The 27,245-nt window shown below is 35.2% G+C and overlaps 1 protein-coding gene and 1 long non-coding RNA gene across 8 annotated transcripts in view; one reads left to right on the top strand and one right to left on the bottom strand.

Moving 5' to 3' along the window:
* Positions 1–27,245, top strand: part of dpy (fibrillin-like protein dumpy) — a 385,379-nt gene that overhangs the window by 212,440 nt on the left and 145,694 nt on the right. For 2 of the 5 annotated variants that reach the window (XM_087351382.1, XM_087351381.1), the window contains exons 52-62: positions 274–393; positions 1,082–1,462; positions 1,969–2,415; positions 3,606–3,920; positions 5,330–5,662; positions 6,369–6,680; positions 8,811–9,131; positions 10,795–11,112; positions 12,499–12,828; positions 15,307–15,612; positions 16,527–16,844. In XM_087351382.1, coding sequence (XP_087207508.1) covers positions 274–393; positions 1,082–1,462; positions 1,969–2,415; positions 3,606–3,920; positions 5,330–5,662; positions 6,369–6,680; positions 8,811–9,131; positions 10,795–11,112; positions 12,499–12,828; positions 15,307–15,612; positions 16,527–16,844 — 3,501 coding nt within the window. Of the gene's footprint in view, positions 1–273; positions 394–1,081; positions 1,463–1,968; positions 2,416–3,605; positions 3,921–5,329; positions 5,663–6,368; positions 6,681–8,810; positions 9,132–10,794; positions 11,113–12,498; positions 12,829–15,306; positions 15,613–16,526; positions 16,845–19,455; positions 19,783–22,442; positions 22,761–23,843; positions 24,165–24,731; positions 25,065–26,480; positions 26,805–27,245 lie in introns of all 5 variants that reach the window. The other 3 variants (XM_087351378.1, XM_087351379.1, XM_087351380.1) reach the window with 3 other exon arrangements.
* LOC147873334 (uncharacterized) lies at positions 10,935–15,420 on the bottom strand. Of its 3 annotated transcripts, none has more exons than XR_015535803.1 (4): positions 15,278–15,420; positions 14,268–14,450; positions 12,487–12,805; positions 10,935–11,013 (listed from the first exon to the last, which is right to left on the bottom strand). It is a non-coding gene; the product is annotated as an uncharacterized LOC147873334 (long non-coding RNA). The 3 variants fall into 3 exon arrangements; XR_015535805.1 differs by having other exon boundaries at positions 15,281–15,394; XR_015535804.1 differs by lacking the exon at positions 10,935–11,013 and adding an exon at positions 11,459–11,891.

The following is a 27,245-nucleotide window of genomic DNA, read 5'->3' as shown; positions in this document are numbered from 1 at the left end:
TATAGAGGGCTCTTGTTTTTAAAACACCTTTTTATGTTTAATATTCTAGCTTTCAGTTATTTATCCAGTGAGTATGTAATTGGTATATATGATCCTTTCTGCAACAAATGTATTGTGTGGATAGTAACATTTGTTCTGAAAGTAGTCTACTATTACTATATTCTGAGGATTAATTGTAGAGATTAAAAACTTCCTTGTAGTCAGAACACTTAATAATGTGCAATACTCTTTATTATGTAGATGCGTCATTTTATTTAAAAAATTCTTGTTTAGCACCAAGCAATCCTTGTGATCCAAATCCATGTGGCACAAATGCAATGTGTGAAATTGACAATGGAAACCCAATATGCTTCTGTCCAAAGGGATTGACAGGAAATCCATTCAGGAAATGCAGTGAGTATTTTGATGTACATTTTAAGGCATCAAATACCTGTAGATATACTTCATAATAGCTTTAACCTTACTGATGTAGCCATCATGTTTTATACATTGTTTTGAAATTAAGTATACGTCCCTTTTACTGTCATAATTTTTCATACATACAAGAATTTTAATATGACATAGTTATGTCATCATTGAGGTGTACAAAAAGTACCCATCATTAATTTATGACAGTTCTTCTCTTTACCATTACTTAAAGATATTTATGTGTTGATGCCATACTTATTATAGTAAGTGTAAAACTGAGAGATAACGAAGTGAATTAGACTGATAAGGTGTGTTTTGGCAGAAAACATTAAAAGAATGCCAGTGGGTTTGGCATATGCAGCAATATGTTTCATGATGACATTTGGTTAAGTCCTCCATTCCATATTCTATAAAAGAGATTTCTGCATTTAATGGAAATATTTTTAAGTCTGTGTTACATATATTTCTTATCTTATAATCAGTTATCCATATTTTACAAATATTTGTTTGACAAGAAATTACTATGCTGTATTGAATTTACTTATACATTGTTTTAGGTTTCTGAGTACTATACTGCCAGACATATAACTTAACCAGGAAAGCACATGCATAGATTGAGCTAACATCAATATATGAGTAGTGTGTTTTATTTGCTACTTATTGCTGTTTTCAGTTCCTGAAGGAGAGAAATGTGAACCAAATCCATGTGGCCCAAATTCAGGTTGTCACATTGTGAATGGCTCACCACTCTGCTTCTGTCTCCCAGAATATGAAGGCAATCCTCCATCAGAATCATGTCATCTACCGTCTAATCCTTGTGATCCATCTCCTTGTGGTCCAAACACACAGTGTGCCATTTTGAGCAATGGATTTGCCAAATGTACATGCCTACCAGGCTTTTTGGAGAGCCCTAACACCATCAGAGGCTGTGTGAGAAAGCACAATCCTTGTCAACCAAACCCTTGTGGTTCTGGAGCTATCTGTGATCCAAACAAGGAACCACAGTGTTCCTGCCCTGAATCTAGTTTTGGGAATCCTTACCAAAGTTGTCATGGTATGTGGATATAGCTGTAATGGAACTGAATCACTATTAGCTTATGTACTAGATTGTTTCATATTTAAGTGTGGTGTAATTTGATGCTATTGTACATGTGTTATTTCATATACAAATCTGGTTAGTTCATGCATTTTATTTCCATTTTCTTTTGCTATCATATGGGTCCAAATAACCAGGTTTTAAGATAATTTTAACATTAATTAAATTTCCCGGAGTTCACTCTGTTACATATTACAAATAAATTATGAAGAGCATGAGTTTATATCAAGGTAACAACATATAGGATAGAATAGCTCTTTATATTTACAAACAGACTCAGAGAGAAGAAGAATTATCTGGCTAACTTATGGGTCCATGGAATGTAATTAAGATACATAATTTATGATGTTAATTTCTGAAGGAACCAATTTTTTCACTAATATCATATCTTTTTTCTGCTATTCATTTCCAGTGGCACTGTACTTTTATATGGTGCATATATCTGATTATTCTGTCTTTTACAGTACCTGTGATATCTCTGTGTCAACCTGGGCCGTGTGGCAGTAATGCTGACTGTTACATCACTGGGAATCAAGAATCTTGCTATTGTAAATCAGGCTACAAAGGTGATCCATACTCAGGTTGTATCTCAGAACCTCCCAGTCCTTGTCTGGCTAACCCATGTGGGCCCAATGCCATCTGTACAGCTTCACCACAGGGTTATCCCATGTGTGTCTGCCCTGATGGAATTTCTGGTGATCCCACTGGCCCTACAGGCTGTGGAAGACCTGAATGCAGAACAGATGATAACTGCACAAATAAACTTGCCTGTATTGCATACAGTTGTCGTGACCCATGCCCTGGATCTTGTGGCATAGGAGCCTCATGCCGTGTGGAGAAACACCATCCAGTATGCACATGCAATCATGGTCTAACTGGAAATCCTCTGATAAGGTGCTCACCACTTCAAGGTGAGTAGTTTTATTAGTCACTTGTTTGTTGAACTTTAATTCTACATCTTACAGTTTGTTAATTTATAATACTCATATACAGTGTCACGTTGTATTATATTTTTAATTTTTAATCATTTTATGTGAGTCACAATTTACCCTTTGTTAGTACATGACTTAATCATCAGAACATTTTTGTGTATTATATCTTCTTCATCTGAGTCTCATTTCCATAATAATTATTGCTTTTAATAGTATATTTTATATTGTTGATTTTATTCACATTTTATTGATATTTTAATACTTTTGTAATGACCTCTTATCATGGACAGTATTTTAAGGTTTGAAGATAAGAACAGATATGCTTAGAAAAAGAAGTTAACATTTTATTTAAGCTGGTTTGTACCCAGATAATGTTTAAAACATTCTTACTAATATTTGTAGTTGAGATTCTTAAGTGAATTTGACACGATAAGATTAGGCAGCTCCATGATGCTGTGAAATCCTGGTATTTTCATTGTTGTATTTACAGTAATTTTACTAAAATAGATTTTTGATATAATATTTTCTATATCCACTGGAGTTCATCATAACAGTATTTCACTGTTTTTAGGATTACAAATTTAATTGTCTATAATTTTCACATTATAAATAATAATAACATAAGAAAATCTTGGTTATTTGTTCTATGAGATCCCTGGTTTTGTGGGTAATGTGTTTACTTAGTTTGGCACTCAGAAGTCTGAAAGCTAAATTCAAATTGGAAAGTGCCTGCTTTTTGATGTTTTTGATGGAATCAAAGACGATCTAATGTACTACCAAAGTTGCACCTTGCTAAAATCAGGGAACTGGTTGGATTCTGTCCTAAGGCTAAGGCCTAAATGCTAATACCAAGCTAAGGATTCACCATTCCCTTTATTAAAAGGGAAATTGAGTGAAAACACATGTTTGGCTGTATGCAAGGGCAGTTTCAGTCAGGCACCCATCTCCAAGTTTCTGCTAGCAAAAGAATATAATTTTCCTTAAAAGATGGTGATTGACATATGAAATGTAGTAGTTGGAATAAAACGCCAATTAAATCAAGAACATACAAGAAAAAAATCTGTACTGTTGCATTCTTTTTTGAAGTAAGGGGTGTCAGGACTACGCATCCCTATGCCCAAAATGAAAAGGATCATGTTTATTTTGAAAGAATTTGTGTGTTTGTACAGTTCCACCTCCAAGTGGTCCATGCCACCCAAGCCCATGTGCTGTCAATGCCTACTGTCAAGTGCTGGGGGGACGAGCAGTGTGTACATGTATGGAAGGTTTTGAAGGTGACCCTTCAGTCAACTGTCATCCTGAATGCGTGATCAACACAGATTGTCCTTTAGACAAGGCTTGCCTAGACAGAAAGTGCATAGATCCATGTGCTTTGGGTGCTGTTTGTGGTATAAGAGCCATATGTCTGGTTAGAGATCATACTGCAACTTGTGCCTGTTCAGATGAACATACAGGAGATGCTTTCATCCAGTGCATACCGAGACGTAAGTAACACATATCTCATGAATAGACTGTAACACTGTTTTTGGTGTATTTTGTGTTGGTGATAGCTCAGTCAGTATAGTGACTAGCTACGGGCTGGACGACCGGGGTTCGATCCCCGACGGGGGCAAAGGATTTTTCCTCTACCCTCTGCGTCCAGACCGGCTCTGGGGCCCACCCAGCCTCCTCTATAATGGGTACCGGGGTCCTTTCCCGGGGGTAAAGCCAGCCGGGGCGTGATGCTGACCACACCCCCATCTAGTGCCGAGGTCAAGGAAGAGAGGAGCTATACCTCCACTCCCCCCAAACGCCTACATGGCGTATAGTGGGACAAACTGTACTTTACTTTACTTATGATTAGAGTACCAATAATATCCATGACACTGGAGTGAGGATATTTGGTGACTGTGCTGCTAGGACTAGGTAATGTGACAACTGACACATTGATCAGGCATTTCACAAAGGCCAGTCTGCAGATATCCTCACTATAGTTATGCTAATTAAAATGTACTGTTCAGTCTAAAAACTCCATATCAAATATGTGTCTGTTAAACAGGGAGATGCTTTATCACCAGAGATTTTAAACTTTGCTTTCACAGTATGCCATTACAAAGAGCCAAGAAAATCAGTAGAGAATGGAACTGATTGGTACTCATCAGATTCTTGTCTATGCTGATGGTGTCCAGGGATAGGGACTAGCTGTGTTGGTTGGGCCTGACAGAGTAGGATTTTACCTGAGGACAGACAGGTTATAGTGTCTGAAATTTTGTGTTTTTTTAATAAAATTCATGATGGATAATGTCTGTAAAGTTTGTTATTTTAATGAAAGTTTTTGTTTGAGAACAATGTACTGAGGAGAATATTTGGTCGTAAGAGATGGGAAGTAACAAGGGTGAAAACAATTACAGAATAAGCTTTATAATTTGTATTTCCCCAGGTATTATTAGGGTAATCAAATCAAGGAAGATAAGATGGAATGGGGCAGGCTATGAAGCATGTGAGCAAAGGATGAAAAATGCATTCACAGTTTTCATCCACAAATGTAATGGGAGAAGAGAACTTGGAACACAGACATAGGCAGGAGGATAATATTGATATGGTTTTTAAAATAAACAGGTTTTCTGACTCTGGATAGGGTCAGGGCTGTTGTGAATTTGATAACAAACTTTCAGGTTTTGTAAGAGGTTGAAATTTTGTTGTTGTTGAAATGAGTGATTATTGAAGTCTTAAGAATGGTTTGTTCTTGGAGTTAGTCACTATGTTCACTGCAACTGCTCTCTCTATATTAGTAAAAGAGGAGTACAAGCAGTTGGTAAAAGTTTAAAATATGAATTGAAAAGTATTAAGATTGTCATATAAATTTCATTCATTATCACACATTTAATTCCTAAAAAGCAGTTTTTGTTTACAGCTCCAGTTCCAGCAGATATGAACATTACACATCCATGTGCCCCATCACCATGTGATCCGGGTGTTCAATGCAGTGTTTATGGAAGCCAAGTAGCTATGTGTAATCCTTGCAGTGGCTCTGGTAGTATCAATAACCTTCTGTGTCGTCCTGAATGCCTTGCTCATTCAGACTGCTCATTCAATCTTGCATGTGTTGGGCGTAAGTGTCGTGACCCATGTCCTGGATCTTGTGGTGTGAATGCCAACTGCATGGTCATCAACCACAATCCGGTTTGCAGCTGTCCAACTGGCTTAGTAGGCAATCCATTTGAACACTGCTCCACCCCACCACCAAGTAAGTGCACTAAAAATATAATATGTATGAAATGTGCAATGTATTAATACTGAATGATAATCTGTTGAGTCTAAAATGTGAATATATATTATGTTTATTGAAGTAGAGATGTAGAATGTGGAATAAAGGGAGAGGCTGTTAAGGCACAATCATTAAACAAGATCAGCATTCTGACAGTGAGATTCTTGACTTACTTTCATTACAAACAGGAATTTATGGAAAGAACTAACAATATTTGTATTACTTAAAACATTTCAATCCATGTGGTGAGGCTAGGAAAAAGTATTAAATTAGACTATTTGCTGATCCAGTAGTCTACTTAAGTTTCACCTTAAATTTTCAGATATAACTTAAAAATTTTGCCATGATTATAACTGTTGACATGTGAACAATATTTTATGCATGATTTATAATTAGGTTTATGAACTGTCTCCATACAAAATTTATTACATATATTCTTTTGTGACAAAAATATTGTACTACAATTTCTAAAAGAATATTGCAGAAATATTTGAGGAGTTTGTTGTATGTTTTTCTCATCTCTAATTCTGTATTAAGAGTTGCTACTAGCAAAGCGCTAGATAAAGCAAATGAGTCCACAGATTGAAGGGTCTATAACAAAAGTTTTTTACAATTTTTATGAGTTACTTCTGCCAGTAAGAGAGTGAAGTCATTTATTAAGTGCTGCCATCAACTTTCCTTTCAGATGTACCTCGAGAGACATGTGAGACAGTACATTGTGGTGCTAATGCTATTTGTCTGGAAGAGAATGGAGTGTTAACATGTGTTTGCAAGCCTGAGTACTTTGGTAACCCTTATCTGGTGTGTCGGCCAGAGTGTGTTCTCAACACAGACTGTCCTAATAGCCGTGCCTGCATCAATAACAAATGTGAAGATCCATGTGCAGGAGCATGTGGTGTTGGTGCTTTGTGTGACTGTGTGAACCATGTACCAGTCTGCTTCTGTTCACCTGAGACAACTGGAGATCCATTTTTTTCCTGCTACCCAGTTAGGCCTGGTATGTAATACATTTAGTACATCTGAATGTAACAGTTAAAATGTTTAAACAACAAAATAACAGATTCTGAAAGGACTGAAATGTCAAATGTTGCGAATTTCATAATATTTTAAATTAGGATAAAATACAGTATAAATCACCAACAGCACCAGCAAGTGCAAGAAAAGGAGAAACTTAAAGATATAAGTTTGGTTTTCCCTCTCTCTTCCATCTCTTTCCCCCTCCCATGATCCCTTTTGTATTTCCTTCCTTTGCAGTCCACTGGCACACCATGTGTAATACTGGTTACCAACTGTTACATTATAGTTTTATTGAAGCTGTTTTCACTTAAATGAACTATAATAATACAACCAAACCTAACCTAACCAAAACCTAAAGTGATGCTCGTTTATGTTTATGGAACATTTTCTTAGCTCCAAATGAGCTATAAGAATGTTACCAAACTCATCCTAACCTAAATCTCAGGTGACACATTTACTGAAACAGTTTTTGATTAGGTTGAATCTAAGAATGTAACCAAATCTCTCTTAATTTAACCCTAAAGTGATACTTGATAGTTTTATTGAAGCAGTTTTTACTCAGACCCAAAACCTAACCTTCCTAACCTAAACCTAAAGTGATATGTATATGTATCCCCTCCTTTGTCAGTATTGTTAAAATAAGAACTTATAACTAATCACTTCTACTGGATAATACATGTACTAAATATCCCTCAAGAATAGGGAACAGAGGATGGCAAAGACACTGTTGACATCAGTATAGTCTGTTCTTTTTAGTAGTTCTTGGAATCTCACTTTCTTACTGTGTTTGACAAGCTAAGGACTGTGCCTTCAGACCAACTAACAGTTGTAGGAGGTCAAAGTTGATAATACTGCATTGTTAGGGAGGGGAAGGGTGATCAAGCATATAGGTGGCCAAGATGATGGCAGTATATGGAAGGGTGAGGATGCACATATCTATTTTTTCACATGATCAAAAAAAATAGTTATCTCTGTGCACATGTACACTTTCATGAAGGTGAATAAGGGGATGAGGTAAAGCACCTAAGCATTAGGATTATTCTTCAACACATTTTCCATTGTTTGTATTAATTGGTGTAAAGTATTAATATCTCCTTTATCCAGAAATCCTTTGTAATTTTTAGCATGTAAAACCTTAGTTTATGAAATTTAAATAATCAAAACTTAGTTTGACAAAGTCTTGGATATGTAACATTACCATTTCTTGGTTATTTTCTTGACCTTGAAGGTGCTGTTTGGTTCATTGGCCAATATTTTGTGATGCAAAGTTCTGTCATGTTCAAAATTGTTGTTTATTGTCACATTGGAAGGTTTTGTTTTTATTGTGGATTACAAAAGCACTCCAACATCATTTTATTCCTTGTCAAATGGTTAAAAGACGAAACCGACATTTCAGGGACCATCTATATCCCCGTCATAAGGGTTCTGATGTGACTGGATGTTGCCATGAGCATTGGCCAGGCAGGTATATATGTGAGACAACTGCAACATCCAGTTACATCAGAACCCTTATGATGGGGACAGAGATGGTCCCTGAAACGTCGGTTTCGTCTTTTAACCATTTGACATGGCTGATCACTCAAGAAGATTTTATTGGGTTATGTTGCTTCAAAAGCTTCAAATCATAAATAATTTCATTCCTGTTTATTACTATGACACTTTTAACTGACTAGAAGTGTGTAACAGTGAAGTTATTGCCCATATATTTATGTAAAATGCTGGCTTCTGTGGTACATTTTACAGTTTTAAATTTTATTCATACATAAGGAACCCATTGAGGGTTGAACAAAGAGGCATGCATACCTTAGCACATAGGCTAAACTGACAAACTTCTTCCTGTAATTTAAATTAATATTATATTTGTGAATTCTTGCGTCTTAATAACATTTATTTTCTGACAAGATCCATTCAGTTTGAGGTAATTTTGTAAAGAACGAGCTTTTCTGTATATATTTCTCACACATTGTTTTATATATTAATTTGTTTTATTTAGGAGCTATCAGTATAAGTTGGACAGTTGAATTTTGTTTTTAATTTATGTTTTAAATACAACCTTGTAGCCTTAAAACATTGATTATATCAAATATGTGTTGTTTTTTGTTTTGAACAGAACCTCCTCTAGCAAAAAATCCATGTGATCCAACACCGTGTGGTCCATACAGCCGATGTCTTGTGTCACCTCAAGGTTTTGCAACCTGTTCTTGTCTTCCTGGTTACCGAGGTGCTCCACCTGTATGTGCTCCTGAGTGTATTGTGAGCTCTGACTGCCTACAGACCTTGGCATGTGTGAACTTGCATTGTACAGATCCATGCCGTGGGACATGTGGTATTGGAGCACTATGTGCTGTTTTAAACCACAATCCTATATGTAGCTGTCCTCCAGGTGACATAGGAGATCCATTTGTCAGCTGTTATAAGCCACAGGAAACAGGTAATAATAGTGTATGATCTGTAGCTTTCACAGTGACCTAGTATAATAAATTCTTCTAGGGCTACTGGCCATTCTAGGTGGTTGAAAGTCAAGAAAACCTACATCTTGAGAACCGTCTTCATTCTCATCTTCAGGGTACTGAATTGATTGGAGATCCATTCCATGTTATATATACCTGCCCAAGCCCCATATTCATGGCTGCACTCTAGCCAATAGAGACTGGTGTGCAGAGTCTAGTGCTCTCACTGTTTAACCCAGCTTTCTGATTTCATAGCATGTTCATCGCAGGGTATCAGGCCTGGCTCAATGTGAAACCCTCATTTCTCTTTATTTCAGCCGAATTTCAATTGCTTTCTTCAAGAGGCAGTCCATATAGCCTGCTGTCTTGTCCAATATGCTGGTACTGCTGAATTCACTGCAGTGCCATGTGTTTATGCTGTGCTCTGCAACTACATACTTCTAAGGTTGCTTGAGATGTATATGATCTTGATGTATCTTCCAATCTAATTTACGTGTGCTTTCCTACATTTACATGTAATTCAGTGCATGTTGGGAACCTTCAGACTCAGATCATCCTTGATAGCCCTGACCATGTGTATATTTTTATTTCACAGAATGTGAACAGTTTTGATGCTATATTTTGCTAGAGGCCTGATGATTTTGTTAGAAATTACTTTTTGGTGTGGTAGTACAGCTATACTAGTCAGCTTTTCCTTCTTTAATTTTGGCTTCTGTTTTGGATGTAGAGGTTGCCTGATATCCTTCTTGTTGCACCTGTTCTACTGAAAGATATACTTAAGATGTTGAATTTCTCCTTTGAGACTTCCAGTGTCACAAAGTATTCTGTCACGTCAGGCTAGTGTAGCTCATTTCTTTGCCAGGTGGTGTTCAGATCTGGCTTGGAGGTATAGATCCATGTATACTGAGTGTCCCAGTGACCCATCCAATCTCCTGCTCACCAAAACATCCAGGAACAGCAAAGTTTTATTTTGTTCTACTTCCATAGTAAACTTTATGTTCAGATGGATATAGTTGAGGTGTTTCAAAATTCTTGGAACTCATTCTTTCTGTATGGCCACACCACAAGTGTCATTCACATACCTATACCAATGGGCTGGCTTCTTTGTCGCTGAACTTAAGGCCTGCATTTCAAGATGCTCCACCTAGTGAAAGAAGCAATTGAAATTTGGCTGAACACCAGTAACTTCAACAGAGACAGGGGTTTTATGTTGAGCCAGGCCTGGTACCCTATGATGAAAATGCTATCCATTCAGAAAGCTGGGCTAAACAGAATGAACACTTGACTCCACACAACAGTCTCTGTTGGCTAGCTTGCAGCTGTGAGTACAAGGCTTCAGCAGATATATATGTAAAATTGACTCGATCTCCAATCACTTCAGTACCCTGATTAAAAGGATGAAGTTGGTTCTCAAAATGCTGGTTTTCCACCTTTCAGCCATCTGATACAGCTGGTAGCCTAAGAAGAATTTATTATATGTAATAATAGTGTTTAGTCGTCACTAAAACCTCTACTTAACAAACTTCTGTATTAAAATGACTTCCAAATAACAAACAGATCTTGGATCTCAACAAGATACAGCACAATATATTTCTAAAATGGTTATGACATGCTGAACATGTATTTTTGTGCTGTCTTTTACAGGATTACCAAAGGTACCAGAAAATCCATGCATTCAATCTCCATGTGGTCCAAACTCAATCTGCCAAGTAAAAGAAGGTCGACCAGTATGTTCTTGTGTACCAAACTATATTGGAAGTCCGCCGTTCTGTCGTCCAGAATGTGTTCTCAGTCAGGAGTGTCCATGGGATAAGGCGTGCATTAATGAGAAGTGTCAGAACCCCTGCACTGACAGTTGTGGATCTAATGCAAAATGTGATGTAGTTAACCATACACCATTCTGCAGTTGCATGCCTGGTTACATAGGAGATGCATTTGTTGGCTGTTCAAAGATTGTTACACGTATGTATTGACATGGTTCATAATATTTCAAACTTTAGGTTGAATTATATTTGTGTTCAGTGATTTAAATATGTTAGAATTCTCCAGGACACCTTCCATCTTTTGAAGATCTGAAATCATTCAGCTTTTCATAGTCTAATGTAATTTCAGGCTGATAGATGTCAGCTTCTTCTAAAATTTTGCATAATAATAGAACCAGCCACTTTCCTATCATGCACTATATACAAGGTTCTACAACTTGTAAGACTGATTAGGCAATTGAATATAAATAATATTTGTGAATTTTATTACATTTTTTAATGTTTTATTTTCTGTAGAACTATTTCACTTTGATCACTGCAATTCTGTGAAAAAGAATATTCTGTTTGCATTGCTTTAAGGGAGTGGTGGGCCCTGGATCTCCCTTTTTATTGTTTATTTACAAAGAAAATACTTTGAAATTTGATACTAGTACAAATTGTTTTGAAATTAACAAAAGGGAAGAGGATAGTGAAAGATTAAAAACACTCGATCTAAAATTATTATCTTGGTAAATTTTTTTTTCAAAACATGGCACTTAATATTTTATACATCTAAACTGGAAGTATAAAGTACCAAACATACCCCACCAATGCAAATGAAAAACAGGACTGTTCATCCTGTGTTTGCCTTCTGCCAAGTCCCCAAGGTGTGGTAGTTGCTGATGTTACATTTTACTGTGCATTTGATATTTCTCTGGTTTACTGATTCTGCTTTTGACATCTCAAAGCACAATGTGAAACTATTTTGCCACCTGCTTGCTAGAGACATTGTTATTGGAAACATATAGTAATAGAGACTAAAATTTCTGCAAATACATACTTGTGATATTCAGAAATAGTTTAGGAATATTTAAGCATGTGATACAGACTGTCATTGTGTGGGGGCCTTGGACAGGTACCCATTTGATCAGTTTGTTGAAGTTTCCCTCATAATACTAAATCTGACTTCTCAAAATTTCAAAGAAAATCGAAAATAACATTTTCTGCAATGTTTTTGGTTATTTGTAGTCAGTTGTGTAAAGGTATATCAAAATTGTTTAAGGAATATTTATAAAGTCACGGTATATGATGAAGTGAAATGAATCTTGTAATTTTGATAATCAACTAGTGAATTGTTTTGTTAATGCTGTTTCAGTTATTTTCTTTGATGCTGACATAGCTAATTTATTCAGAATATAAATTATGCTTAATGAATCATAAAACATTATTAAAATCAAAAGCACTCTTCAGAATTTTCAATGGAAAGACAATTAAAAGCTTAAAAAAATCTTATTGTTTTAATGTTTTTTAGTAGTTGTAGATGCAGGCTGAGTGACTGTCCATGTGCATGTATTTTTTGTATGATTTATCTTACTTGTTGTTTCAGCTGAGCCAAAGCCATCTTTATCTCCAGATCTATGCAACCCATCACCTTGTGGAGAAAATGCCCAGTGCACATCTCAAGGTGGTGCTACTCGTTGTACATGTATACCACCATACATGGGAAACCCATATGTGAGCTGTCAACCAGAATGTGTTATCAGCGCAGACTGTCCAAGTTATTTGGCTTGTGTGGCGCAGAACTGTCGTGATCCTTGCCAGGGTGTTTGTGGTGTCAATGCTGAGTGTAATGTTGTGAACCATATTCCAGTATGTTCATGTTTGCAAGGCTTTATGGGCGATCCCTTCAAGTCCTGCAGACAGGAACCACCAAGGCGTAAGTACCTAATGTTTCATCATTCCTTATTAAGAGCATATTTCTTTCCTATGTAAAGGGTTACATATGGGGGTTGAAAAATCCACATGCTTGAGATGAGTAGGTTTTACCATCTGGCAAATAAGAATTTTCAGGAGCTGTTTGATCTAATTTGCCTTGGGTTCTCAAGTGTTCTTAGAAATATTTTGGCAAATTTTTGTTTTACATTAGGTGTAGTTTTACCTCAGTGTTATTTATAATCATACACATTACATCTCTGAGCATATTATTTGCTGAGGGAAACTAACATTAATATTTCCTTGCATAGATTATCTTCATTTTCATTCATATGTGCTCTGATGTCACAAAGATAAAAAGCCTGAAATATTCTGTAGCTTCTTTTTTGATGTAGTTAGTGAGCATGTTCATACATACAAAAGGATCTAAAGGTCTGCATATGAAATCAAGCCCAGAAGAAATACCACTTGGTAGGTATATAAAGAAAATTGAACAGGAAATATTTGTGCATTGAGTGATTTTCAGTACAACATATTACATAGCCAAAAGTAATAAACCATTCACTGATGTGGAAGAGCTGATAAAATATTTTAAAAAATAGATGTGATTGTTCCTGAGCAGTACAAAAGTAATAATCAATATACAGAATCAAACCCCAAGACATGTAGCCACTTATTTGATGGCTATTCTGATATATGTCTATCATGGCCAACTGTTAGTGAAATGAGATGTTTTGGTGACTTGGAAATAAAGACTCTCAATTTCCATTTTCACCACCTTCATTCATTTGAGAACAAATCCTTAATGAGTGATATGAAACTAAGTCAGTGTGCTAGAGGATGGAACTTGAGGACTTAACTGAAATCTGTTTTCTCACAAGAAAAGAGATTCATGCTTCCCTGCAAGATAATGTCAATAGTTCCTGTTATTTAACTTTTACAGCTTCCTGTTAAAGAGGATCTAGTGAGATGAATTTTATAAATTACAAACTTATGTTGGTATTGCATAATAACAGTTTAAATATTCTCCTAATGATGAAACTAAATGGTCCATCATTTTACTTGTATGAGCCACAATGTGCTATTGACCACTGTTTTTTCAGTAAAACAGTATGCCACATAAAGGGTGCAAGCACCATTTTCCGGATGGATGTAAGCAGATTGAGGTGTGTGAGAAAAATTAGTAAGAAGCTTAGTTTGTGATAATTGCAGAACAAGGTGGTACACAGGATGTAACAAAAGTCCTTTCTCATATGGAAAAGAAATTTTATTTATATTATGTTCAAAATCCTTGTAGCAGACATATGACTAATACCAACTTCCTGACTAAGTTTTCTCAATTATATTTTGGGACTCTGGCAATGGTTGCAAGAGCAATTATAATAGTTATGTGATCAGTGGATGTTCAAGGATGACCACTATGTGGCTTGTTGAAAACACTACCAGTTGTCTTTAAACGATCCAGAAGTTTTCCAACTAAACGCTGGCTGGGTTTGATTTTGTCAGGATGATTATGGTGGAACATATCACGTGCTTCTCTCTGACTTTTGCCCGGTGCATGCAACAGCAACAGTTCTACCTTCTCCTGTGGTGTATATGCACTAATTTTTCATAGAAAGGGCACATCTGCAAACAAACAAAGAAACAAAATTTAAAATTAATATAACATTTAATTTAAAATTTATTTTTTCTCTATGACAATGAGCTTTTGTTACACTCTGTATGTTTAATTTAGTGTGTATGAATTTATCTGCAGTAGAAATGGGGGAAGTTAGGATTCTGAAAACAATTTTAACCCCTGCTACTGTATTATGAAGAAGTTGTTAATCTGTTATTCTGGGTTTAATATTTGTATGACAGTAACATTCTTGTGCATGTTGACGGCCTGATACTTTTAAATAACAATGACCTAGCTAGTGTAGATTTATTCTTTTGAAAGTTGGATTTGATTTAAATTGTCAAATGCTTGTAAATTTTTAGTCTAAGAAATTTTGACAGTCAGTTAAATAAATCTTTGAAATGGCCAAATGATCAGAACACATTTTTTGATGTTATATGATAATTCTCTATGTGCAAGTTACAAATGTGTAATTGATAAATATTTTGTATGGTGTCTACCTGGGACCTACAATTTTCATATAATGACTGTCATAAGTTATAGGTTATTCCATATTTGTTAATTTCCTGAATGTTGAAAACTATGTGGATTGGTTGATACTAATGAAAAACATTCCTTCATTTTAGTTCTGAATTGAAAGCAAGCTTACAATTAACAATATTTTTTTAAACTTAAAAAGCAATAATTGTTAATAATATGTTAAATGTAGGATGTCTTGCTTAAATGCGAAAATCTCATACTTTGCAAGCATTACCAACTTAAAAGAAGACGGATGCACACATTTATTAATTATCCTATAATTTGCAGATCCATAAATTACATAAATTTGACTGACTACCAATGAGTGTATCTCTTTTCCAACAGCATTGCCACCACAGAATCCTTGTGAACCATCACCATGTGGACCAAACAGTGTGTGCAGAGTAACTAATGGTCATGCAGTGTGTTCTTGTCAACCCAATTTCTTGGGCAGTCCACCATCATGCAGACCTGAGTGTGTAGGGAGTTCTGAGTGTCCTCAAAACCAAGCTTGTATCTCACAGAAGTGTCAAGATCCTTGTCCTGGAACCTGTGGTATTGATGCCCGATGTCAAGTTGTTAATCACAACCCGATCTGCAGCTGTCCACCACGTTTCACAGGCGATCCATTTGTCCAGTGCATAAAAGAGAGTAAGGCATTTTAAAATATATTTTGTATTAATTCTATTTTCTTGAAAGTCTAATGTAAGGAATTAAAAAAGTAATTCAATTTAACATACTTCTCCAACAATGAATGCACTTGAAACAAAAGAAAGTCTTTTACATCAGTAAAACAGCATATTCTGTGTTACTTTTTGTCATAAATACATCTATACAGAAGGGTCATTCGGCAAAAAAGTGAAAGAAAAATGTGTAAGATGGTTACCTAGGAAATATCAACAGTTTGTAAATATGGACCGACAACAATGGTCAGCTTGCATACATTGTTATGTTACCTAGGAAACGTCATCTGTTTACTTGGCATTGTTGTGTTACATTACTGCCATCAAAAATCCACTTTTGTAACAAGATGGATGACATTGAAGATAACATTACATCACATTCCCCCAAAGGGGGGGTTGGTCAAGTTTTTTAACCCTCCATTCGGGGGGGGGGGGGGGGGGGGTTAGCTTATTTTCTTACTCAAGATTTTAAAATGCAAACAACAAACCCCCCCCCCTTTTGGGGGGGTTGGTCAAGTATTTTAGCCCTCCATTCGGGGGGGTTAGTTTAGTTTATTACACAGGATTTTAAAATTTTTTAAACACTTGACAAAACCCCCGACTCTAGAGAAAGCGCTCCGAAAGGAGCGCGTTGCTCTAGTGATTTAAATACAGAGACGTATTTACGTCAAATTCTCCGGAACCATGGTTCCACTGTCAACTTTTTCATTATCATTTTATCCAATCCATTGTAGTGAATTACATGTTATGGCATTGGACAGACTGTAAGCCAGCAAGTGACAGTACAAATGTGACATTACTACAAATTTTACTATCTTCTTCCTGCCATCCAATAAGCATATATTGTCAACATCCTTAATCTCATTTTGTGCTTTTTCATAGAACCCAGGCCAGCTCCCCCAACAAACCCATGTGTTCCATCACCCTGTGGAGCTAATTCGGAATGCCGAGTTGCGGATGGGCGACCCATCTGCTCATGTCTTACTGGGATGTTGGGTGCACCACCTAATTGTCGGCCAGAGTGTCTTATTCATCAGGACTGTCCCACAAATCTTGCATGTGTCCGTAACAAGTGTCGTGACCCTTGCACTGGTTCATGTGGTTTCAATGCAAGATGCACTGTTCATAATCATCAACCAGTGTGCTCGTGTAATGCTGGCTTTGTAGGAGATCCATTTTCTGGCTGCAATCCCATTCAAGGTAAGACAACTTCAGTTTATAGATTCTATAATTTTGTTGCGTGTTCAAGATTTGCTTTGTGTTGTCCACAAAACACATTTTATCCTTATTGATTCAACTATTTGCTGGTATTATCAGATAAAAATAATCAAACTGTTGTGACCTTCCATTCTTTATTTTACATTCTTGAAAAAAGATATTAGCACTTCTTTTCCAAATGAGAAACCCTCAAGGATATTACTAGAAGAGTAGGTATTTTCATTTACAGATGCAAATTTTGTCTTTGAAGAGAGGTTACCAATTTAAAAAAGACAATGTTTTAAACTGATAGGTGATAATTATTGGACATGATGTAGTAGAATTCTCAGTAATACTATAACATTTTAATTTATTGGTAATGAACAGCAATTTTACAAATTTATATCTCCAGTAATTAGTAGTACCAACAATTTCACCTGTTACATGTTACCAACTTAATATATCTTCTGTACTGCTAGCTTCCCTTTAGGTTCCTGAAATTTTGTCAGGTGTGAACTGGAGAGTTGATACTTTTCTGGTTGTCCTTGCTCTAGTGGGTTTTTACTTTGGTAAGGAAGTGCCCTTTCTTCCCCTCTACTGATTATTATTGCAGGGGCAGAATTTTCAAATGAAAATTATAGAATACCAGCAAAAGCACCCATTCTTTGCCAGGATTTGTCTTGAAATAAAATTTACTGAAATAATTATATTACTTATTATGATAGCCTTCTAAATTTTTACCATATTGACAGTATTCTATTAAATTACTCAGTGATTTCAAAAATACTGAACAGTGAAACCCTAGACGATATAGATCACGTTAGCTGTATAAAACTGGTTATGATTGCATAGAGAAATGGATTATGCTATACAAAAGGTAACACACACACACACACACACACACACACACACACATATATATATATATATATATATATATATATATATATATATATATATATATATAATAACAGTGGAATTTTAATTTACAAATAACTATTATTTCAGTCCAGTTGGTTCACCATTGTTTCTGGCAAAGAACTCGTTGTCGTTGTCATAATATACTGGACTTCTTGAGACAGAGTTTTAATTTTTCATGTTTGTGATGTATATTTTTGAAGGATTTAAATCTTTAATGTTTCCAGTTCTGTCTACTATTTTAATACTCTTCATGACTCTAGGTAAGACATTGCACTAAAAGTTTATTAAACATGCTTTAGGTAGAATAAGTATAATCCAGTATTCCATTTACACTTCTTTTATATGTAGTATCAGTTTTGCTCATGCAAGGTGGTCAGAATTTTTCAGCTCATTGGCTAGCAGTGTCTGTGTTTATCTGGGTACAATGTTACTCATGTATTTGTGTTAAAGGCAGAGAACACTCTTGTTTAAATTAAATAATTGTATGTTAGATCTTGTTTAGTGCCCTCATATCTTCAACAACAAATTATAGTAAGTTTTGGTTTAAAAATCTACATGAACAAAAAAGACATGCAGTGAATGAAAAGAATAATGTCTAGGCCAGTGATTTTTTAACTCAGTATTTGCAGGACCGATGTTCATTCAAGCATCCCTGAAAACTGAAAATTTCTTCACATTCAGTAGCAGTTTGTTCTAAAGTCACATTCTTCTTGAAGTATACAAGAACTAATATAATATTTAATTTGTTATAAAGTCTAGCAGATTCATTAAATGTCAGTATATTGCAATCTTCCCCAACTAAGACAAGATTGGAAATGGCTGATGTACTTGAGTATAATTGCTGAGATGAGCTTTTGCATAATACCAGCAGGAAGCTGTCTTGGCCTCTTTTAAGTCTTCTTTAATGAACACAAAACACCAATGGTCATTTTGCAAAGAGTGTATTAATAAATGTATGGTTTCTTCATTACCCAACAAGTGCTTAAAAAACAGAAAGAAAGCAAGACATACCAAATATGTACTGATGTCTTGCCATTAATACTGCTTGTGCTGTGAGGTAAATGTTTTCAATATATTACTTCACATCACTTTGTACTCTGGCATTATAGAGTATCATTGTTTACAGAAGATAATTAATATTTATTATTAGTTATTATTTCTTTTCAGTATTAATCCTTCTATTAGAAGCTCTTTCATGAGTTTTGGTTTTGTGTAAGTGATAAAGTGACTTGTTATACATGTTATTACAAGTCTAAAGCAAAGTACATGAAGAAAATTCTAATTAATTCTAAGAGGTAAAAGACTTGGAAAATCAACTATTGATGTGAGCATTACATATTGTTCATGAGTATGAATATCATACAAAGGTAACAATTTACAGCAAGTGAAATGTTTATATTATGCAGTAATTGTTACAGTTTCTGGACTGGTCAAAACTATTTAGACAGGTAGAATTAGTAATTAAATAGTCCCTTTAGATTCTTTAGAGTGGAATGATGATTTAGCTGCTCTGAAAATAATATCTGATAAACTGGGGGAAAAAAATATGAATTCTGCTTGTTCTGTTTCACGGTGTAAAATTATGCTGGGCATGATAAACTGAAGTTTCTGTATTATTTACTAGTCACACACACACTGCTGATCACCCCTTGGATGGGAACATTTGAATCATTAATTTAATTGTTGGTAACAGTGAGCCCAATGGAGGCATCCAGACAGCCATGTGTTCCTTCTCCTTGTGGCTCTAATGCCATATGCAGGGAAAGGAATGGAGCAGGATCTTGCTCTTGTCTGCCTCAGTATTTTGGTGATCCATACACGGGATGCCGCCCTGAATGTGTTCTGAGTTCAGATTGTGCAAAAGACAGAACTTGCATCAACAACAGATGCAGTGATCCATGTCCTGGAACCTGTGGGCTTAATGCACAGTGCCGTGTCATCAACCACATTCCTTCATGCAGCTGCTTACCTGGTTACACAGGCGATTCTTTGCGATTTTGCTCTCTTATCCCTGCAACTCGTAAGAACCTCTTCTCATCTACTTTATTTCATGCATTTCTGAGTATTGTCAATTCTTGGCATTCTGTTCTTGCTATGGAAATATTGCCTTTGATTCTCTAATCTTGTACATTATCCTCTAAAATTCCTGTTCTTAAAATGTATAGCTAAATTGTAGAAAATATTCAGTAAGTTAGTATGAAGATTAAATCTCTTTGTTTTTAAGCAACGAAAGCCAGAATCTCTTTCAGATTTCCATTCATTTGTTATGGAATCACTAAAATTAAAGCATAATTTATATTGCCTTGTGAAGAGAATTCTTAAAAACATTTAAATACATTAAATAAACCTGAATTAATAACTAATAAAATGATAACCATAAATTGTTGTAGTAAAAGTATTTCGTATTTAATGAAATGCTTAACACATCAGTGGAAACCGCAAAAACCAAAGAATATATTAATTTTGGCATCTGGATTAATAATAATCATTTCTGACCATCATACATGTATGTAATAAGATTACAAAAAGAGAGTACCTCCACTGGAAATCTGGTGATGTGTGCATACAGTCTCTAGATCAGCTGGATGGTTAAAGAGACATAGACTGCAGCTACGTGTTAACCTTTATCAGCCATGTGTCATGGCTAACATGCAGTTTGACTGCACATCACAGTAGGATACTGCTAAACCATTAATCCCATAGTTAAGGTCTGGCCAGCATCCCTATAGGATGGGGATTTAAGTCCCCTGTTCCCTTACAATAAAGATTGAAGATGCTCCAAAACTAGTGAAATTCACAAAAGATAGAGCTTTCATTATAGAGCATTTTTCCGCTTTCCAATAGGTGCTGTCTTGACAGTTTATGCATGACACTGAGGAACTACGTAAGTCTAGGAGGGAGGATGATACTGTGTGCGCACAGGGATCTGATCTTATTTATATGCAATTGTTGCAGCACATTTGTATTGTTTGTTGAATTTTATTTACAATTGGTATGTGGAGTGCTTGAGAACAAGTTGAACATACTTAAATTGTCTAATTTGAAGTTAATAGTCTCTTGCATCATACTAACTTACTGAATCATAAAGAGTACAAAAAGAAAACTTCCTGAAACCCATTTCATCAAGAGTTGACACTACTCAACAAAGTAAACCAAGGTATCTTTGTTACAATTAACAGTGATTTGTAATGCAACTAACATAATGATTTCTTAACATTTTCATCTTTTGATTTGATATTAATTATTTATATCATAACAAATAATTATTAAATGTAACATAACATACAGCATCTGTAAATATTATTCATATGATAGTTGCATTTAATAATTGATTAGTAAAGGGACATAAGAATCCAACATAGAGCCATGTATGATATGAAATTCTTGCAACCTGAATTGTTGATGTTTACCTACAAGTCCACATAATGTTACAGCCTGGAAGACAAACATAGAGCTGTCAATAACACTGTAGTTATCACTAAACCAAAATTACCATTATTTCAGTATTATCATAATTTGAAATTTGCATTTAATATCACTTTTAAGATGTTTCTATTATTTTGTATATATGCAAAAATATACAATTTTTAGGCAACACTTATCAGTGCAATTTGCAGTATATAAAATAGCTTCAGGCAAACATTTCTTGTGGGAAGAGAACTTAAAGACTGAGAACAACTGTTCTTTAAAACAAGAGGAAAATACTTATTCCATAATAGACTACATGTAACATGTCTTCATAACAGTCTCTTTTAATTATTTCTCATTATTATTATGTCCTATCACCATGTATACAACAAAATATTTAAATATTTGTGCACAAGCACAACATTCTTAAAGTTCATTTGTCTGAACAGTTTCTGGACAGCATTTTCTCACATGTAATAAGAAGAATGCTTTGTTCTCAGAAGTATTTTTAATTGCAATTTCGCACACAAATATTTTTAATTTATTGATTTGCACTGGCTATGTAAGAATAGAAGTCCCATTACTAACAGAGAATAATGACGGTATCTTGACTACAACTCAATTTTTGTAAATTTTAATTGAATATAGTAATTTTTCAGAGGAGAATAATCAAAGTAAAATATTTAACCATTTCAGTGCAGAAGTACTGAAAGTCCATGTATAATAATTCCAATTTCTTTTTTGTAAATATCAAGTAAAGGAAATGTGCATGTACCTTATATGAAAATTTCACAAGCAGTAGTATACACATATTTTACAGTAGACGTCAGAAGCATATATTACAATACTACAGTAGTAGACTTTCTGAATTATGTAACTTTGTTAGAATTCAGCATAATAATGAATTATTTAAGAACCTTGGTTACTTTGAAAATAATTTATTTAGTTATAGAATAATGTATTAATACTTCTAATATTTTCCTAATGTTTCTTCAGCTTGCTAGAAGTAGACTATCTTTGATATTTCCATGTAGATATATTCTGTACCTAATTCTTTCTTGAATGTATGCTGTTGGAACGGAAAAGAAACAACATAATCAGTCTTAGAGATTTTTCTTCAATTTTCGTTTGAAACTTTCTTTTCATATTAACAATCAACTTCTTTCCACAATGTACATTCAACTTTTAAACAGTTTACTACTGTATTATAAATTTATTCAGATCCTGTACTTCAGATAACAAAGTTCTTTTCATTTCATATTTCAAATGCAGTTATTGCTCCAGCCTGTCCTGCAAACCCATGTATGCCAAGCCCGTGTGGTCCTAGTAGCGTGTGCCGAATTATAAACAGTCATGCCGTATGCTCATGTCAGCCTGGCTGTGTGGGTTCTCCACCCACATGCAGGCCAGAATGTGTTGTGAGCTCTGACTGTACTCTAAACCGAGCCTGTATCAACCAAAAATGTCAGGATCCATGTCCAGGCACATGTGGTCTTAATGCTCGCTGTCAAGTTGTGAACCACAACCCAATCTGTAACTGTGCACCTGGCTTTACTGGTGATCCATTTGCAAGATGTCTGATACAAGAAAGTAAGCTTCTTATTTTCGTCTGTTCTCTGTACACATTTCTGTTTTACTTTAGTTTAAAATACACTTTTATTCTTATACACAGGAAATGAGTATCAGCCAAGTAACCTTTCTTCTAATATGTAGGTTCATATACTTGCCTAACAGATTTAAATAAGGAAATATTGCAAGTACTTTACAGTGCTCCTGTTTTGTGGTGGGCATTGCTTATCAACCAGTTATTGTATATACGGGATAAAATTGACCAAATCTTTTAACATAGCATTCTGGTTGTGTTTCTTAATATTCAGTTATTTGTTATACCATCAACACGACTAATTTGTCAGTTGACTTTAGTTTATTCTAATTTACTGACCAAAATCTTTCAAGATCATATTGTCATCTTGAAGCTAGACTTATATAAAACTAACCAATTTGTGAATATGTAATGTAGATAGTTTAATTTAGTATATGTAAGAATTTGGTGCACTATGCTAGTTTTACAAAAGTTTGGCTTGAAAATGGCTCTGATGTTAAAATATGTCACCAATTAATTAGAATTAATTAATGTCAGGTGACACATCATACAAATAATATAAATCAATCACATGTTATCATTACCATAATTTGTGGTCAAGTGGTGTGCCACCACACCTATCAGATTTTGTCTTGTACTTATTTGTATTTATTTGAGCATGAGATTTAAAACGTAATAGTCACACTTCAAGATAATGCAGTAGACCATATTGCATGGGACCAGTATAATATATTTTATTTGTAATTATGAGATAGGCTTTCAAAACATGACTAAACATGTGACAACACATTGTAGCTTTTATTTGCAGTTATATTACATGTATCCATCTGTACTGGATAACTTCTTGGTTCTTACATTTTCTAAAAACCTTTTTTGGTATACTTTTGGTGAATAGTTTATGCTAATCTTGATAGATACTCATTGTAGGTTGTAGGTTAACTTTTAATAACTTAAATCGATATAGTTTAACTTTTTCTGAAATATAATTCCTATTTCATATTCTTAATTCTGCTTGCAATTTAACCTTACCTGCTGCTTATGAGCCAACTGGCATGCCCCTGTTATTTCAGAATCCCCTGAACTTCCGAGTGGTAGCCCTTGCATGCCTTCACCTTGTGGACCCAATTCACAGTGCCGTGCTGTTGGTAACACACCAGCATGTACTTGCTTGCCCAACTATGTTGGTCGAGCTCCAAACTGTCGACCTGAGTGCACTATCAATGCAGAATGCCCTAGCAACTTGGCTTGTCAAATGGAACGTTGTAGGGATCCTTGCCCGGGATCTTGTGGGCCAAGAGCAATTTGTCGAGTGGTAAACCATGGGCCAGTATGCACTTGTTTGCCTGGACTCACAGGTGACCCATTCTCAGGCTGTTCTCATATTCCAGCAAGTAAGATTCCATACTCAAGGCAAGAGTAGTTATCAACTTATGAGCTTGCAACTTGCAAAAGACATAATGCAATTTGTTTAATTGAACACATTCTGATTAGTAATTAGATATTTTATAGAAATAGCCACATTTTCTTGTGATTTGTAATTTATAGAGATTGCATAATCCCACTTATAAAGAAAGTGACAGGTTCTGGGAAGCATTTTGTTTTTAAGTCTTTGATTAGTAACTAAATTCAAAGTGGCATTTTTTTACTACTTTCTTTAAGAAGTTAGAAAATATTCAGTATGCACATCTTATGGTATGTAATATAAATATCATATTAGATTTAAGGTACTGAGTCTCATTTAAAGTTGAGGTTTGAGACATATGATTTTGGAAAAATAGATATATTTCTACATAGAAGTGTATGTAAATATATATTTACCATTATCAATAGGTGCATGATAGAAAAACATTGATATTGAGTGAATGAGTTGTGAATGGGTATTCTTTGACAGGAGCCTAGAAATAGTTTATGTGTTACATATGTTTCCAATTAGATTGTATCCTCCATAACCATTACAGCACTGGCACCAGTAGTAACACATGGTCAAAGAGACCCGTGTAATCCATCTCCATGTGGTCCTAATGCAGTCTGTAAGCAACAGCAAGGGGCAGGATTCTGTATTTGTCTGCAAGGTTACTTTGGGGATCCATACACGGGTTGTCGGCCAGAGTGCATTTTGAACACAGACTGCCCACGTGATAAGGCTTGTGTAAACAACAAGTGTCACAACCTGTGCCCAGGAACTTGTGGCATCAATGCTGAATGTCAAGTTGTGAACCATTCCCCTTCTTGTAGCTGTCTGCCAAGCTACAGTGGAAATCCTTTCATCTCATGCCATGTAGTGCAACCTAGTAAGACCTATTTATTTCTGTCTTTCATGTCTGTCACTGTGTACTGTTTTCATGAAGTTTTTATAAAGCTAACATTGAACTATGTAAGATTTGAGGTTTTCACAGCGGTGAGTATGAAGATTCCTGTCTTCTGGGTTGTTGCGCTGTGTAGTCTGGTTGATGTTAGCCAACGTTTCAGAGATCATACTGCCTCCATCATCAGGGCGATGAATGTGTCAGTGCCCTGATGACGAAGGCAGCATGACCTCTGAAACGTTGGCTAACATCAACCAGACTACATAGCGCAACAACCCAGAAGACAGGAATCTTCATTAACATTGAACTGTATGTAGCTTCATACCTATAACCATACTCTTGTTATATAATACGCAATTAATTTTGCATATAGGGAATTGGCAAACACTTCTGATGAAAGTTTGAAGCTGAATTCGTGATTAGAAGGAAGCATGTTACAATTTTTCTGTTACACTCATTCACAAAAAGCATTTTTTATGTAAATTATATTTATTACTGACTTTAATTTAACTTAATTTCTGACTGTAAGTATGCTTCATTTCAGATTATGAGTACTTATTACTTGATAGGTGATTAATAGTATGTGATGGTTAAAATGTTCAGATATTCTGTGCATGATTTTCTGAAGTTACATGTTAATAGGATTAACTTTGATTTATAGAAACAGATTTTATTAAATATTTGATGAACAAAACGTGAACTTTGTTACCAGTGTTTAATACGCTGGTATCTTTGTCCAGAGAGACAGGAAACTCTTTTTCATTCCCAACAAAACAGCCAATGATTCTTTAATTTTAAATAATTAATAGTTACTTTCTGTGTAGTAACAGGTAATTATATGCAGTGTTATCTTTTGAGGTTTATCTTTTTACTAAAAATTTATATGTAATTCTGTAATATTTGGTAGCCAACCATGACATCACCTTTATGATGCACTTGTGTACGTACTTGCATACAAGAGAGCCAACTGTTAGACATGCCAGTAATACTCATATAAACCCTTTCATGAAACCAGTCTAGAACGTCTCTTTGTGTGTGGGAAAAATGCAACCAATAATGAGCTGGACGTGTGCTTGGATGGGTGAAAAAAAAATGCATGCAGAGAACCAGGACTTATTCCATTTAGATGACCAAGAAATTGAGAGGATGATACAGAAATATATAATTACCAAATTGAACTGGACTCGTTCAGAATTATGTAAATAATTATGGATAAAGTCAGTAATAAAATATATTTGCATGTTATGCAACTGAAGTACCCGCTTCTAAGCTTTTGTCAGTACAACAATTTTTTTTAAAAGATTTGATTTCTTTCTCTTACTGAAAATGCATGCATTGTATATTTTGTCCTGTCTTGTGTCTTTGCATGTTGTAATGTTGGACATATTCCTATCCCTTTAGCTGTGGTAGCACAAGAAGAATCTCTGAAGAATCCTTGCTTGCCTTCTCCATGTGGACTGTCCAGTGTGTGTCGTATAGTTAGCAGACATGCTGTTTGCTCATGTCAGGCAGGGCATGTTGGCTCACCACCTAATTGTAGACAAGAATGTATTGTGAGCACTGAATGTCCTCAAGACAAAGCATGTGTCAAGCAGAAATGTGTGAACCCATGTCCAAGCACTTGTGGTCTTAATGCTTACTGCCAGGTTGTGAATCACAACCCTATCTGTACCTGTATTGTGGGCTTCATTGGTGATCCTTTTGTTCAGTGCATTGAAGAAGAAAGTAAGCATTATTTAGCATCTGTCTTTAAATTTGTAAATATATGCTATCTGTGTTTTCTCTTGATTAATTTGTTCAGAAAGAAAGTTTAAAACTCATCTTTTACTTTGCTTTTCTTATAATGTCTGACAGTTAAATAACTGAACTGATTTTGTAAAAAGAAGTAAACTTTGGTGAATGTGGGCACCTTTCAAGTATTTATGTTCTGAATTTTTCCATGCATCACATTCCAGGATCTCTATTATCTATGCCTGGAAACATTGCTGAAAATCATATTCTAGCAGCCCTTTCATTGCTGTCATCACATTGCTCTGAGTCTCAAGTGATCAAAAAGAGATACTTTTAAGAAGATTCTTAGTTTCAAGCACCTGATAAAATCGTACAAGATCAGGTCTGGGGGATAAAGTTGATTTACCAATACTGTATTTTTATTTTGACCAAAAT

This window comes from Zootermopsis nevadensis, unplaced genomic scaffold (assembly GCF_977971745.1).
Source record: "Zootermopsis nevadensis isolate Lab colony 2312 unplaced genomic scaffold, Znev_1.0 Znev_ptg000019l, whole genome shotgun sequence".
NCBI classification, from domain to species: domain Eukaryota; kingdom Metazoa; phylum Arthropoda; class Insecta; order Blattodea; family Termopsidae; genus Zootermopsis; species Zootermopsis nevadensis.
Note: the sequence above shows the minus strand (reverse complement) of the source record. Positions and strands in the feature narration are given on the sequence as shown.